Source organism: Pelodiscus sinensis, chromosome 7 (genome assembly GCF_049634645.1).
Source record: "Pelodiscus sinensis isolate JC-2024 chromosome 7, ASM4963464v1, whole genome shotgun sequence".
NCBI classification, from domain to species: domain Eukaryota; kingdom Metazoa; phylum Chordata; order Testudines; family Trionychidae; genus Pelodiscus; species Pelodiscus sinensis.
This window is the reverse complement of record NC_134717.1, coordinates 10,949,732-10,966,289: the sequence shown is the minus strand read 5'-3', so window position 1 is coordinate 10,966,289 and position 16,558 is coordinate 10,949,732. Positions and strand designations below refer to the sequence as shown.

General features: G+C 41.4%; 1 protein-coding gene across 11 annotated transcripts in view; it reads right to left on the bottom strand.

Moving 5' to 3' along the window:
• The window catches only part of KALRN (kalirin RhoGEF kinase), a 790,448-nt gene that overhangs the window by 147,008 nt on the left and 626,882 nt on the right, over positions 1 to 16,558 (bottom strand). For all 11 annotated transcript variants that reach the window (XM_075933149.1, XM_075933142.1, XM_075933143.1 and 8 more), the window contains one exon: positions 10,910 to 11,156. In XM_075933149.1, coding sequence (XP_075789264.1) covers positions 10,910 to 11,156 — 247 coding nt within the window. The remainder of the gene's footprint in view (positions 1 to 10,909; positions 11,157 to 16,558) is intronic.

Below are 16,558 nucleotides of genomic sequence, written 5' to 3'. Positions count from 1 at the left end.
GTACTAGGCCAGTGTTTCTTAAACTTTTTAAGACTGAGAAACATCAAACAGTATTTTTTTTATGAGGATTTTTTGTTGAGCCAAAAAAAGCGGGGGTAGGGTCAGGGAAAAGTTATTGAGGGGGAAAAAAAAGGTTGCCTGCCTCTTTAAGGATTCTGTTGTTCTCCATGGCACACCTCTGACTGCCTTGCGGCACACAGGTATGCCGTGGAACACAGTTTAAGAAACACTGTGCTAGGCACTCCAGACTGCTGATCTTTGGCTCTGTCTGCTCAGTGAAATTAGACTTTCATCACAGCTAGGTCACTTTAAAACAGATTAATAAACTATTTGTTTAAAATTAATAAAGGAGGGGTTTGCCCTGCAGCCAACTAAGGATGTGAATTCTTTTCTTAGGTTAATTTCCCCTTGCTTTCTGACTGTTGCCTTTTCACCTCTCTCTCTAGTACCATTTTAAAAAAATCAGATGTGTCCCCATAATCCATGCATCGACATTAGATTAGAAAATCTGTTTTGTTGCTCCTTCACTCTCAACTCTTGTGGAATTCAGGGCAAAAACAAAGCCTGGCAAGCAAACCCATGTTCAACAGGCCAGGAATATAATAATGAATGGTGGCCCACTGATCTTGGTTACACAGCAAAAGTTCTAAGCCAATGGGTCAGATCCCAATTTTCTCACCCTAATCTCAGGGTGGATTATGGTTAGACATTAACATGTTACTCTGCTAAATTTAGTTCATCCACGGCTGCTGATGAAAAGCAAGACCTGAACCATTCACAAGCTCTAGTTGCTCTCTTTTTATTTTGGAATGAGCATTGGTGACCTGTCTGCTAGCTGGCTGGGCAAAGTTCTTCTACACAACTTTCTCACCCATGACAAACATTTCAAGAAGCAGGGGTAGATGCAGAGAAAGTAGTATATACATTCTAGTCACATCAAGATGAGTTGCTTTTACACCCTTTGTCCTGTGGCATGCTTTTGTTTGTAGGGGAAGGAAAAGGGGTATTGATAGCATCAGTGCTAATAAAAACTTTGTTCTATGACTTGATAATTGTAATCAGTACTTCATATGGAATCCCTTCAGAGACATGCATCCATTACAAGTTGTATTTTCTTTTCTTTTTCTTGGGTGCTAGGAGATAATCCAAAACTAAAACTGTCCCACAAGGCACTTATGCTTAAAGAGTTAAAAAGTAGATTTTTTTTAGCTAATGGAACATTCATTGCCATAAGGCTCAAGTGTAGGGCCCCAGAAGTCAAGTCAATGCATAAGAGCCTCAGTTTTTATTTAAAAATAAAAACAAATTCTAGTTTGTGGTTGTGAAGAACAGCTTGAAAACATGACCTGTGTAACCAGGGCAGCAGTATTGCCTGAGTGTGCATAGAGCCTGATTCTGATTCAACTGCTCCAAGAGGGGGAACTGCCTCATATGTCTCAGTGAAGTATTAACTCCAAGACTGCTTGCTCTGCGTAGTCCCCCATCACAGAGAGAGGGTGTGTGTGTGTGTGTGAGAGAGAGAGAGAGAGAGAGAGAGAGAGAGAGAGGCAGGAGGAGGCAGAGTGTGTGCGTGTGTGTGTGTGTGTGTGTGTGTGTGTGAGAGAGAGAGAGAGAAAGAGAGAGAGAGTGGCAAGAGGAGGCAGTGGTCCCAATCCAACAACTCAACATGAACCAGGTGTGGGGGCAAGTATGGGCTCTTTCTTCCACTTCTCATCTATGAATGGTACAAGAGACTTCTGCTGTCACCCTTCTTGTTTCCAAGGGGTGAGGCTTCTTTTACCATCCTATAAAGGTAGAATGGGGCACAGTGCTATTATGTGTTGGGGGGAGGGAAGAAAGAGCACCCGTGCCATCGCTCAATATGGAGAGATGGAGAACAAATTGCATGCAGTGGTTAGGATCCCAATTTGCCTTGAACTGGCCCTTTCAGAAAGGGACTGAATGAAGCCAAAGAGAAAAAGTGCATGGTTGATCCAGAACTTTGTAGATATGCCCATCAGTTTCCCCAACTCAGGGGGGAGCAAACTGACCTGGAAGCTACTACAACTCAGACTGCAATTTCAATCTGCATTATGTTTTTGCCTTTAGAGGGCTCCAAAATGTCCTGGCATCAAAGGCTTTATGATCAAACTGCAAAAGGACACAAGTTAGCTCTTCAGACAACAAATATTGAGAAGCAAAAGAAGGAAATTTATAGTAAGGTCACACAATAACTTGGGAAAGCACATGTGCCTCTTAATCGTTCCACCGCTTATTTTCTTCTCTGCCTTGGATCTCCTTGTTAAATCACATGTCCCACTTCAACTTTTGTGGGTACTACCCCAGAATCCAGTTGAATGAGATGAATGTCTGGATGAACAGGTTTGGGGAGGTCAGAAAAGCCTTCCTGCTCTCCCCTACAATCCCGGGGGGAGAGGTCTGTTCTGTAGCCTGACTAGTCCAGTTGCAAAGGATCATCTCATCATAAAATAGAATAGCTGCAACTAGAGAAGATAAACTCTGTTCCAAAAAAAAAAATGCCGCCTCAGCAAACCCACAAGCATATCGGAAGAAAACAAATAACCACTTACCACGAGCTGGTCGATTTTTCCATAGAGATAGGCATTTCATCAGCACCACTAAGAGCAGTGTTGACAGCAGTCTACATATTAGTGATGCATTCTATTTCCTTCCCAGAGACTTTAGTTTTTAACACTTTTGAAGAATTAATTCCCTGTTCTTAGGGATCACTGGAAGCTGGTTTTGCATCTTCCTGGGCAATTACACTTTTTTTTTCCTGACACTTGTTTCATGTTTTACTCTTTCCCATTTTTCCATTTTGAAGTATCTGCAATTTATGCTCCATTTTCTATGCCACCGAAGCTTTATTTGAGCATTCATCCAGAAAACACACTGACAAGTGATTTGCTGATCTCCACAGGCAGCAATTATATTCCATATTCAGTCCAAACTGGAGAAAATAGTGCCAGTAGTTCAACAAAGAAATGCATGCAGCCCAATTGTCAGGAAATGAGACTGCATGAGAAATGTCAGGCCAAATTATCTGTGAACTAAATGGTCTGTATGTTAGACAATAGAAAGTGAGTGCTAGTGGTCAAACAGTAAAACTTTTGTAGGAGGACAGAAGGGACCATCAAACCATCTAATCTCCTGTGTAAATACTGACCATAGAGTTTAATTCAGTTAGTTTCACTTTACACTCCCCATATTTATTGTATCCATCTGTCTTCTCTTGTTTTGTACTTAGACTTCACACTCTTTGGGACGGGGACATTTCATTGTGTGTGCACAGTGCCTGGCACAGAGGACCCTAATTCTCGATCAGAGACAAATACACACCACCACCAAACAAATACCATCTCATTCAATAATTATGCTAAGTGAGTGTAATTTATATGCTAAAAAGATGGAGGGGGAATGTAGCCAGAAAAGCAACCATGAGGAGGCTTATTTTATCTTTCATCCTTCAGTTAATTTCTTTTCCTGCCACCCACTCCTTTCTGGGCCTTTGTGTAAATTACATCTAGGGGACCTTATTCTCTTCTCACATAGGCTGTGTCTAGACTGGCCACTGGCTGCTTGAATTTCCACAAAAGCACTGACGATCTCATGTAAGATTGTCAGTGCTTTTGCGGAAATACTATGCTGCTCCCGTTCAGGCAAAAGTCTTTTTCCGAAAAACTTTTGTGCAAAATGGCCAATGTAGAAAGCAGAGATTTGTTTTCCGCAAAAAAGCCCCGATCGTGAAAATGGTGATCGGGGCTTTTTTGCGGAAAAGCGCGTCTAGATTGGCCACGGATGCTTTTCCGCAAAAAGTGCTTTTGCGGAAAAGCATCCTGCCAATCTAGATGCACTTTTCCGAAAATGCTTTTAACGGAAAACTTTTCCATTAAAAGCATTTCCGGAAAATCATGCCAGTGTAGACGTAGCCTATATACTGTTGTGTAACTCCAACCACTACGGTGGAGTTCTTCCTTATTTACATTGTTTTAAGTGAGGTGAATGAACCCCAATGAATGTCAAATCAGTGTAAGATATATGGTCATGTGCTATTTTTTTCATGACACTAATATGTAATTTACAGCAACATGTATGTAACTGCCTAATTTAGCCCACTTTTTGTACTAGGATAAAGTACAGAATCCCTCTATTGTTCTTGATAATCTCAATTGTCCACCACATATTGAAAACTAGTCTTTTGTCTATTATAATGAAATAAGAGCATAATCTATGTTATTCTTGAATTTTAGATTAGAGTGATTGGATTAGATGAGTGAAGTTTTACCTACCAATAAAAAGGAAGTGAAGACAAAGCAAAAAAGGAAATTCACAGGCGTTTTCTCTTTAAACAAAGTCCTCTTGTTTGAAATAATAAAAGTCAGTGAAACAATAGCAAAATTGTGCACCCAAAATAGCTTTTCCTGTTTTATCACCGTATTCATCAGAAAAGTCAGTCATGCTCAGTAAAAATAAGAATTCAGATAGAGTGCTTCAGGGTCCTTTACTTTTGATATATTCCAGCTGAAGCAGCAAGCACAATTGACTTTATTGCCACTGTTACTTCCCAAATTACTATACATGGTTATATAATATCTGTAAACTCAGGCAGACATTTCTTATGCTTGGGCCTTGTTTTCAAGATTTTCAGAAGTATAATAGCTAAAGATGTAGGGTGAAATGCCAGCCCCACTATAATCAGTGAGGCTCTGATCCTCAAAAGTATTTAGGCTCCTAATTTCCACTGATTTCAAATCAAGTAAGAGTGAAATTCAGAGCTTTTTGAAGTAAATGAAATAAATGAGGATCATTTGAGGATCTCAGCCTGAGAGTTTTGTCACTTATTTCAAAAGGGTCTGAATTTCACCCTTTATTTGTATGTAAAGTGAGACCAAAAGGCCTGTCCAAGCCCCTGAGCTAGACCTGTATGTCCCACCTGAGAAGACACTCAGAGTTGAGGAAACACTAGTTGAGAACGATGAAGCTGGAATAGCTTCATTTTCTCTTCAGAGTACTTTCAATTTTGGTTTCTCATTTATTTATATTTCTCTTTGCTTCACTTGTACTCATCATAGGAGTACGGACGCAGGATTAGGCTGTAAGCAGAAGGCAAACATTCAGTAGATATAAAAATCAAGTTATGTTAAAGATGGTCTACTACTATGAAGTTCAGATTTGAACTGTTCTAAGGCTTAAGTGTGTTTTGGTCCAGCCCTCCTCTCTGGGGGTATGTCTAGACAACGAGGCTATTTCAGTATACTGGAGGTATCCTGAAATATTTACCCCACATCTTTTAAATGTGCCCATTATTTAAAAATATTTTAAGTTGGCAAGGCACGACTGCCCCTTAGAACAATGTTGTGTTCATTTATGTGCCTTATAAGTCTGTTCTTTAAGAGTTTTGGCCAATTAGCCTGGTACTGAAACTTACCAGCCTGAATTTGAAAGGATCACCTCTGGAATATTTTTTAAAAAGTGTTGTTACATTAGCTATCCTCCATCCATCTGGTACAAAGGTTGATTTAAGCAATAGGTTATATACCACAGTAGAGGTAATGTAATTTCATTTCTGAGTTCCCAAGTCTGGTGACATGTTATTGTTTAATTTATCAATTTGTTCCAAACAATATGCTGAAAGATCTTTCATCTCTACAACATAGTGAGTACAGAATAAAAAAATGTATATACGGGGTGGGGGAAGGAGGGAGTCTCCTGCTGACCTCTTTGTTCCGTTAGATCATCCGTCTCATCCTCCCCCTCCATTCAATAAATCTTATATATTTCCTTCCTCTTGCCTCACATCTATTTACTAAGAGAAGGCAATATTCTTTTATAGCCCACCAGGCAGCCTTATGACATTGCTTCTTCTGGTCACATATTCCACCAGGGACTATAATTCCCAGAGTCCATGCCCCTTAAAGGGGCTGAGACCCAAAACAGACAGACTGGCAATACCTTGTCCTGTTATCTCTTAAATGAGAATAAGGCCAAGAGTCAGGAAATGCAAAATAATCTCATTCAAATTAATTTACACATGTTAAGTTCATGGCATTGGTTGTTACCAGCTGTGCTGTTCCAGGTAACTTGCAATAGGGCCCTTTAGATACGCAAGTGCATGTTCCATTATCGTTTATCAAAGTTTTATGGCTTGCATGCTTTCTCTATACAAAACAACTGCTGCAAAATAGTTTAGGGTAATTTTTAATAGGTTCCTTTTTATGTTACGTGGGTGTTTAAAATTTACTGTGAGAACCTTAATTTGATAGACCAAAATTTTAAGAATCTATCATTTTGATAGTGGAAACCCACACTGCTACATTCATAGTATAATTGCTTGCTCTAGTCAGGGTCAAGCTAGCATGAGTAGGTTAGTCTATTCACAACTTAATATGAAATTAACTGTGTGACACCAAGGGTAAGCTTACTTCCATGTACTGAATGTACATTTGCTAGGTTATTAGTTTTCTTTCCCTTCATATAGATTTCACTCCCGTATTTCAAATTTACTGTGTAATACTCAGAGCGTAATTGTACAGAAAAATAGACAAGAATAGAAGTCACTGTTTTCTGTGATGTGCCATGTGGGACAGTTCATAAAGAATTTCAGTCTTAGTGAGTCATAATTCTTTCTTCATTTCTCCCTGAGAATGACAATTGGGGGGAAAAAATCATGAATTCCTAAGTACAATGCCAGAAGCTGCAGGACAGTTTCTTTTACTCAACTAGCCATAAATTACATGGGGATGGTAAAGTTCAGAAAGCCCTGTGCCTGTTTACAAAGGTATAATTTCAAATGCTGCTGGATTGTTAGAAATATAGAACATTCAGGCCTGCACTGAATTATAGTCTAGTCACGAAGAAATCCTCGGTGAATTCTCAAAGCATAGCAGTGAACAGCAGCAAAAGCAAGGGAAGGCTGTGAGATGGGCATTTTAAAGTCCTAGTTTTATTGTCCATCAACAATGAAAATCAGGCAAAACTCATGGGGATTCTTATTGCTTTTTATTCTATTCTTTTTGGGGCTCTTCATAACTTTGCAATTTTTTACATTACTGTTGTTAAAAAAAAGTAAAACCCCTTCATAGCACATTGGGAATCAGTCCATGCATAGAAGCAGAAAGTGTCTCAATGCATCTTTACTTGTCACAGTTTTGCCTTCACATCTTCACTAGCTGTTGAACAGGTAAGTTAGTTAAACCATAGATTGCTTGATATTTTTAGGGGACAGCTTTCACTGATGTTAGATAAAATGTTGGAACAAACCCATAAAATAATGTAAGTTAAGTTTTAAGTTGATGGACAATATAAACTACATTTTAAGACCCTGCATTTTTATATAAACTGTGCAAGATTTAAAGATCATTCTGAAATTATTTTCCATTTCTCACTAAGCAGATTAAGTTACCTTTTAATATTTTGACAGAAATCAGCTAAGCTATGTCAGATGGCCAATTTACTGATAGAGACACTAGGTTTTAAGTGAAAAGACTTGAAATTATACTGCCTGTAAAGACAATTATAAATAATGTTATCTCCATAGCTTCAGCAGCTACCCCACTGCTACTTTTATACAGTTGTGAAGGCTTCCAGATTTGAAACAGATGGGTGAAATCTGCTTGTTATATTTTTCCATATAAACAGCTGCAATAGCCACACGGATGTTCTGATAGTATGAAATGTCCCATGAAATAAAAGTGTCGGAGAACCTCTGAGCTTATGAAGCAATATTGAGAAATTAGAGGTACAGCAACAAATTTCTCTTAGTTTATAATTAAGTTTAAGCAGAGGGTTGGGTTTCAGTTTGAACACAGCAGTTGCAGTCACAGGTACCACAGAAAAATCCAAATGTCTAAAAAATTCAAATTTAGAAATTTTTAATGAAAAAGAGGACATATTTTTAATGAAAAGGTGACCTCTTTCTTTGACCAGCTCAGAGAGACAAAACTAGAACTATTCTTGAGTTCAGATTCAACACCACTGAAATCTTGGGACATTGTCTGCAATTTTGGATCAAAATCTCAAGAAACATCTCATGAGATGCATTAGCAGGGGCATTGTGAGCAAGACCCAAGAAATCATTCTTCCGCTCCGCACTGATTAGGCCTCAATTTACTAATTGGAGTATTGTGTCCAGTTCTGGGCACCACATTTCAAGAAAGATGTGGAGAAATTAGAGAAGGTCCAGAGAAGAGCAATAAGAATGATTCAAGGTCTAGAGAACATGACCTATGAAGGAAGACTGACTTGTTTAGCATGGAAAAGAGAAGATTGAGGGGACATGATAGCGGCTTTCAGGTATCTAAAAGGGTGTCACAAGGAGGAGGGAGAAAAATTGTTCTTCCTGGCCTCTGAGAATAGAACAAGAAGCAATAGGCGTAAACTGCAGCAAGGGAGGTTTAGGTTGGACATTAGGAAAAAGTTCCTGTCAGGGTGGTTAAATACTGGAATAAATTGCCTAGGGAGATTGTGGAATCTCCATCTCTGAAGATATTTAAGAGTAGGTTAGATAAATGTTTATCAGGGATGGTCTAGACAGTACTGGGTCCTGCCATGAGGGCAGGGGACTGGACTCAGTGAACTCTCGAGGTCCCTTCCAGTCCTAGTATTCTATGATTCTATGAGATCGACTTATCTCATGTCATTTTGGTGGTATCTCAACCAATAATGCAAAACAGTTGTTTTCTGGTCTCAAATAAAACTCAGGAAAAAAGCTATAGGGGCAGATTCTGATCCAGGATTTTAAAGCCTAGTGTGCCAGGAATCTGAATGAGTTATGAGTGGCGTTTCCAGTTTCAGATCTCCTCAGTGAAATACAAGAGCATGAATTCCTTGTCACAATAGTCCTACCCAACACAACACTACTGCATCATATAAATAACTGCAGGGTGCAGCTATTAGTACAGAAGTTTGACTTGATATTTAATTATATGCTTCTGCCCTCTCCCTATTTACCTTTATTAAAGTTTTCAAATACACACTAGTAATCACAGTACACTTTAACAAGACAACTCAGCAGCACCCTCTAGTGAATGAATGTAGGACAAACACCTGCTGCAGCTTAACCAAAAGTTGTCAGTGCTTCACAAATCCAGTGATGTGATAGAAAAGAAAAGCAGCAGTAGAACTGTACAAAACACAGGTGAAACTCAGTTTAGGTTTGGGGATTCTTGGGCTCGAGACTCACTTACAAGCAGTGGCAGTAGTATATTTTTCTTCTCTCCTGATGGAATATAGGGCAGGGGGAAGGACCATAATTGAGAGAGGCCACTGGGGAATAGCAAATCTGTTCTGTGATTATCTGATCTGGTGTTCTGGATCAGTCCCATCTCTACTTCTAAAACCATGACTCAAAATCTTTGGTACTAGACAAACCCAGGAGTCTGCCCTAACCATTTTTCTATTTTCTTTCATCTTTGTGCAAAGCCCCTTTTTGTGGCGATGGAGGTTTGATGACTGGAACAAGGACCAAATATAGCCTTTTTTCCTACTTTTTGTAAAACCCCCAAGCTTATTTTGTTTAATGAGAGAGAATTTAATTCTGTTTCCTGTGCTGTAGTGGGAAAATTTGCAACCAGAAAGACCAGGACTTTCTTGGGAGTTCAGGAATACTATGTAAAGAGCCTCTTTTCCCTGCCCCCTTAGAGCACTTGCTTGGCAGAATTCTCACCCAGTGCTCAAGAGTTCACTGAATGGGGACTTGGACAATATGGATATCGTGCACTATAAAACCAACAGATTGTGTGATCTGCTAGTTTGCGGGTGTGATCAAGTTTCCAACATGTATGTTGTTGGGTGCAGCTAGTCAGAGTAACATACTAGTTCCTTTTGTAGGTGCTTTATGGATTGACCATTGACAGCTTGGAGGATGGCTTTAGTAAGCAATATACAGAAAGCACTGCTTCCTCTATCTCCCAATCCATTTTTTTTTAGAACCGTATATGTTCTTTGTCTAGGTTAGAAATGTTTTTCGATCAGGTTTGCTAAATTAATCATACTTTTGACTATTTCCCCTTTTAACTGTAGGCATTTATATGAAAAGGATTTTCATTTTGTAGTAACATTAGCTAAATATAAAATTTGGAAGGATAGCATCAGTCTTCTTGTTTCCCTGCATAAGTGGCTGTGGATAAATCTTTCTCACCATGATGCAGCACTGTACACGTCATTCCATTTTCCTCTTAAGATACAATTATGTGTCACTTTCAGAGGCAACATTAGTTGATCTTTAGAGGTCTATTCTAACATGGCAGTTGCTGTATCTCTACTCAAGAAACTGTATTTTATTCAACATTAGGCCTTTATCACTGTCAAGTTATAAATCTCCTTAGCTGTTGAATAAGTTAAAATGGATACAATCAGATATTGCTAGAGGAAAGTATTGGTATCGCCAGAGATCACCTGCAATTATTGACTCTTGTACCATTGAAAAGGAAGTTTGTGGGATCAAAGAGACAAGCATATAGGAAGTTAACAAAAGAACTGGCATTAATGTGCATTGCAGCATCCATAAAACATCAGATATATAATTTGGGCATTCTGAAAAAAAACAACAGTTGAACTTTTACTTCTCTTATACCATTAGGAGTTGAAGATAGGACTATAAGACATTAAAAAGACATTTTCTCCTAGATGTATATTAAAGTCTATGATAATACTATGATCTATGATTCCAGTGTCTCTGGATAACAACCATTTTGCATGCTGGCAACAGAGAGACACTCTTAATGGAGATTTCCTAGAACTGTATTGATTTTCAAGGAGGTATTTTCAGAATGTACTAATGACTAAAAATGTTACTTATTTACAACTATTCCTTGGAAAGGGACAGTGTTAGTTGAGCTTTTCTTAAGGAAACATGAAATAGTCCTTCCTAATGTTACTGTTGTGGGAACCTTGCTAAACTTCTGCCTACCTTTTCCTGAAGGGAAGAAGCAGTCCATCTCCACACTGCTCCGGGAATGGGAGATGCAGAGAGTACTGCTGGGGACAAGGCCTTCCTGAGGGGGGCTCCGCTCAGTCGTCCGTACCAAACACCAGCCAGGCCTTTCACTGGGCCTCTCCAGTAACTCCACTGTCTGTCCCACCTGGATGCTTAGCTCACTGCTATGGCTGGCTGTGAAGTCTTGTAGCACCACAGTGAGTTCACACCCTCCAGACAACTGCCAAGATAGAAAGAAAAATATCAACAAGTTAAAGCACCCTGAATGCAATTTTCTTGTACAGTGTATTTGTATTGGCAATCCAACTAGATCATTGGTTGATAAAATTTCTATTACAATTCCTTAGCAGCTGTGTTTAGTCATTTCCTTTGTCAAAGTTCAAATAGCTGTGCCTCTGATTTCCTTGATTTCTATTGACGTTGCCAACTTTAGGTAACAAATTAAAAACCACCCATCTGTTAACCCTTATATTTACTGATATTTTCCAGCTCTGAAAGATTTTCATTTCAATGCTTGCTTTTCTTTCTCTTGTATCTTTGTAGGAGGGTAATGATTGAGGTTCAGGATCCACTGGCACTCTGCTCAGTCTCAGGCTACGTCTAGACTGCAGTGCCCAGTTTTTCTGAAAAAAATTCTGAAAAAGTGGACGTGTTCTTTCGCTATCCATGTAAACCTCATTTTATGAGGAAGAAGGGATGGCTTGAAAGAGCAAGTTTTTCCAAAATGTGGCGCCATATAGACGCACCAAATTTTGGAAAAGCCTTGCTCGAAAGAAAAGCGGAAAAAGATACAGAAATTACGGTTTGCAATTTGTGTATCTTTTTCCGACTTTTCTTTGTTGTCTAGACATAGCCTCAGAGTAAACTCCCACACTCCTGTCCACAGACTGGGTTATATTCATATTTAGCAGCCTCTCCACACAGCATCAACAGAGAGGTTTCAATGAGAGAATGAATACAGAACAGACAAGAAAAGAATCCTATCCCCATTTCACCAAAGAAGGGTCATTCCTTACAGTATGTTTTCTATTTTGATGTGATGAGACCTCCACTGCTTCTCTTGGGACACAATCACACCTCTCCTCTCCTTTTTGAGGAAAAAATAAACATCTGAAGGAGCAGCCTGTGCCATTCCTAAAATTCTGGCCCACGAAAGCTCATCATCTAATAAACCATCTTGTTAGTCTTTAAAGTGCTACATTGTCCTGCATTTTGCTTCCATTCCTAAAAGATACTCAGTTTAAAAGCTACATGCACTGCACTGAAGTGCCACTAGATGTCTATGTTTGCCATCACTCAGCGAACTAATAGTAAGGGACTGAATGATAGTTTTATCTATGGATGAGGTTGGGAGGGACGTACTAAACAGCATATTAACAAACAACCATTTCAAATGAGCTGGGCTTAAATCCAAGAAAATAAATGGCTGCATGTTCCCCTGGATACTCCTTAAACGACAGTCAGGGACTGATCATTTCTAGTAAAGAGGGTGGCAGGTGTTACAAACCAGGCAAAGGCTTCCTCAGGTGCCTGATTTGATTTGTAGAAAGTGTATCCATTTTTATTGTTTAAACAGAAGAGGAGAAATAGCCCAGAAAACTCCTAGGAAAAGAGTAAGTTGCCTTGGGATGCCATTGCTTCAGAAAGTCAGAACACAGTAAAGCCTGTTCCAGTCGATGAAGCCCTGCACTGAATATCTGATATATCCATATCAGTTATTTGTGATGCTGCACTTCATGAAACAGACCTAGGACTGGCTCCCATAAAAATGAAATTATGACATGGCTTTGTCATTATCTTGTTAAATTTCTAATGCTCTGGGATAAAGGGACTTTCAGCTGGACAGCACTTTTAAACACCACCACATAGGAAGCACCTGCAGTTGGCGAAAATCAGATATTGTCATTAATGTCTTCTACTTCCTTATTATTTTCCTCTCACTTGTTAAAAATAGTCACTTGAGGCAATGGGCCAAATTCTTCCCAGTTACACTGGAATTTGGAACAATTCTACTGTAGTTAATAAAGTTATCCAGCTAATAAAGCTGTATTCATTGTGGTACAGGCAGTCCCCGAGTTACGCGGATCCGACTTATGTCGGATCCGCAGTTACGAACGGGGTTCCTCTCCCTGGTCTCCAGCAGACCAGGGAGAGGAAGCAAAGCGGCGGAACACGTGGGCAGCGGACAGGGCTGTCCGCTGCCCACGCGCTCCGCGGCTTGGCTCTGCTTTGCCCCCCCCCCCGTCCCCCTGGTCTGCAGACCAGGAGGATGGGGGGGGCAAAGCAGAGCCAAGCCCCGGAGCGCCCGGCCAGCTGACAGCCCAGACGCGTCTGGGCTGTCAGCTGATCGCGCGCTCCGCGGCTTGGCTCTGCTTGGCTCTGCTTTGCGTCTGGGCTGTCAGCTGGCCGGGTGCTCCGCGGCTTGGCTCTGCTTTGCCCCCCCCCCATCCCCCTGGTCTGCAGACCAGGAGGACGGGGGGGGGGGGGGGGCAAAGCAGAGCAAAGCCGCGGAGCACGCGGGCAGCGGACAGCCACGGCGCGTCTGGGCTGTCCCGCTGCCCCCGTGCTCCGTGGCTTTGCTCCAGACGCCTGTGGTACAGCAGCTGGGGCGCTGCCAGTTGGTCCCGTAGCGCCGCTCTGGGCGCTACTGGACCAACCGGGCAGCACCCCAGCTGTTCTGCCCCAGGCATCCTGATTCAGCCACTGCTGGTCAGATTCAGCAGCAGCTGAATCAGGACGCCTGGGGCAGAGCAGCTTGGGTGCTGCTGGGTTGGTCCAGTAGCGCCGAGGAGCGGCGGCGCTACTGGACCAACCCAGCAGCACCCCAGCTGCTCTGCCCCAGGCGTCCCCAAGTCAGCCACTGCTGAAACTGACCAGTGGCTGACTACAGGAAGCCCCTGCCCCGGGCTTCCTGGAATCAGCCACTGATCAGTTTCAGCAGCAGCTGACTTGGGGACGCCTGGGGTTCTTAAGTTGAATCTGTATGTAAGTCAGAACTGGCGTCCAGATTCAGCCGCTGTTGAAACTGATCAGTTTCAGCAGCGGCTGAATCTGGACGCCAGTTCCGACTTACATACAGATTCAACTTAAGAACAAACCTACAGTCCCTATCTTGTACGTAACCCGGGGACTGCCTGTATAGCAAAAGGCAGAAAGGTCTGAAACTGTACCAGCAGAAAGGTGATAGGAAAGTTCAGTTTCATTAAAAGGCTAGAGGCACCTCTAACTTATCCAGAACGTTCCAGAGAAACGATGGAGCTTCCTTCCACTTCGTTCGTTGCTATGTATGTGGGGAATGACAAGGCCTGAGAGCTAACGTCTAACATTCAGTTAGAGTTGTGGAGAGGGGAAATGAACTCTAGTTGTTATAGGAGACCATTTCAGGTTTCTCTTACCTACATCCACAAAGGGAGTTAGCAAGTAGTTTCACCTCATGGTTATGTAAGTTTTGACTACCTGGTAGTAATTGCAAGCTTTGGAAAAATATCTGTGAACCGTATGGTGATGTTCAACATCCTTTCACCTATGAAGTGCTCCCCCTTTGTCTAATACTTCTTTAATACATTTTTTAAAAAGAGAACACTTTTTTCAGCCATAAAGTGATGTTATCTTATCTACAGCCAGTCATGCAAAATAAAATATATGCATACCACAATTACAGCTGATATGAAATAGAAAAAATACACAATGCCATACAGGCTGTATTTCATATGAAAATGGTCTACTACTGTTCTCTGACATAATCCCTTACTGTTTTAGAAATAACCCCCATTACACTTAATTCATTTAATAAATTGTCAGCCCATGTGTTAGCATCTAAATACTACACAATAGGAAGAGTACAAAATATTAATATAAAAATAAATATACAACCTGAATATACAATAACACAGAACAAGAAGATTGGAAACAAGGACAAACCTAATAATTCCTGGGTACAGAGAAATCCACAGGCATACCCAATTAATATTAAAATCAGAAAGAAAAGGTGATAGTAAATACAGATAATAAAATGTTAGCACTTAATAAAGGGTCCCAAACCCAGTTCAAGGTATTAAGACTAAAAGAAGCTAGAGAGGAACTCTGGCAAGTCTGCTCAAGGTGGAACCTCCACAACCAGGAAATCTGGACGGAAAAAAAATCTGCCCTAGGCTGGTTGCGCCTTGGTCTCCTGTGTAGCAAAAGTAGTTGCCATGGCAACTGCTGCTGCCAGTAGTCATGAAGCCATCTTCTGTGCTTTGTTTTTGTGTGTGCCTGAGCTATGGAACATAACTAATGAGTTTAGTATGTTAATATAGGCTGAGATATGTCTGCAAAAAGTCACATGGTCCATGTGATTGGCTCTCAGGCATAGAACCTTACAGCGACCAACTTCCATTCAGGAGGCAGCGAGGAGAAACATATGGACAGCCTGTGTTGCCTGCAGAGAGCCAGGTACACACTATATAGGTCAGCCACTACTCCTGCTAGTGCCCCAGTGCAGCAAACCAGCCAAAGAGGAGTGGCAGAGAGATGGCAGAGCTGAGCAAGCACAGAGAAATGTATCCACTACACCTGTGTGAAAAGTTGACAAAACTGCCATGGCAGGACTTTTGGCTGGGTCCCTCCACACCCCATAAATCATGGACTACAGCTTAAAAGTTACAATCTGGCCCATAGACACTGAACACCTTGCTAGCTATGTAAGACAACTAATTAGAGAGTGGCACAACTGCAGGGTTCAGGTCCAGGTCTGTGTTTGGATTCCTAGTCATCTCTAGCTAGTTCAGGGTGACTAGTTATTTTATACACTTCACTCTGCCAAGTGCATCAGCAGAACACAAAGCTAGAGCTTCCACTCATTCCAGTTATAAAATGGAAGTAAATTTCAGAGGAATGCTGGGCTAAAAGAGAATCCCGTCCTCTGCAAGCACAATCTGCAGTGACTGAGTGCTACTCTAGGATTCACACATAGGGGGAAAGTTCACAAAACTATGAGCAGGGATGTGAGCAGTTTACTTTGTGTTGACTTTACTCATCCAACTACACAACAACTTTGGGGTCCTACAGGATCATTCCAGTAGAAAAACTCTGTCAACTGCCCATCAACAAAGGCCATTCCTGGGTGCAAGGGGGGGTTGAGGCCTGGGACAACCTCATCCCACCCCAGGCCCTGCCCCACAATCCACCAAGTCCCTTCCCTGCCTCTTCCTATCCATGTTCTGCCCCCATTTCACCATTTTCCCCAAGCCTATCTCCCGAGCAACACTGGGAGCCAGCAGAGTTGAGTGGGCTAGAGCCAGATTGTTCCGCTCTGCTCCCCACTGCCACTAGTGAGTGCCGTGGTGGGCCCAACCCCTACTGTTTGTGTCAGGTCCTATGGTAATCCGATTCCACATCCCCCTGATGTGCGTCCTCTCTCCAAAGCACAGGGCCTAGGGAGACTGCCCTGTACCATTCTATGAATGGGATAGCTCTGCCAGTCTTGGGATGATGAAACACAAGCTTTAAAAATGACCCCATCATTCCAAGATGCTTCAAACATGGGAGCCAGAAAAGCTTTTTGAGCCATATGGTAACGCTTAGTGTAGGATTAATGTGTTATGATCTTTTCTGAATCATAGTGTAATACATGCACATGGG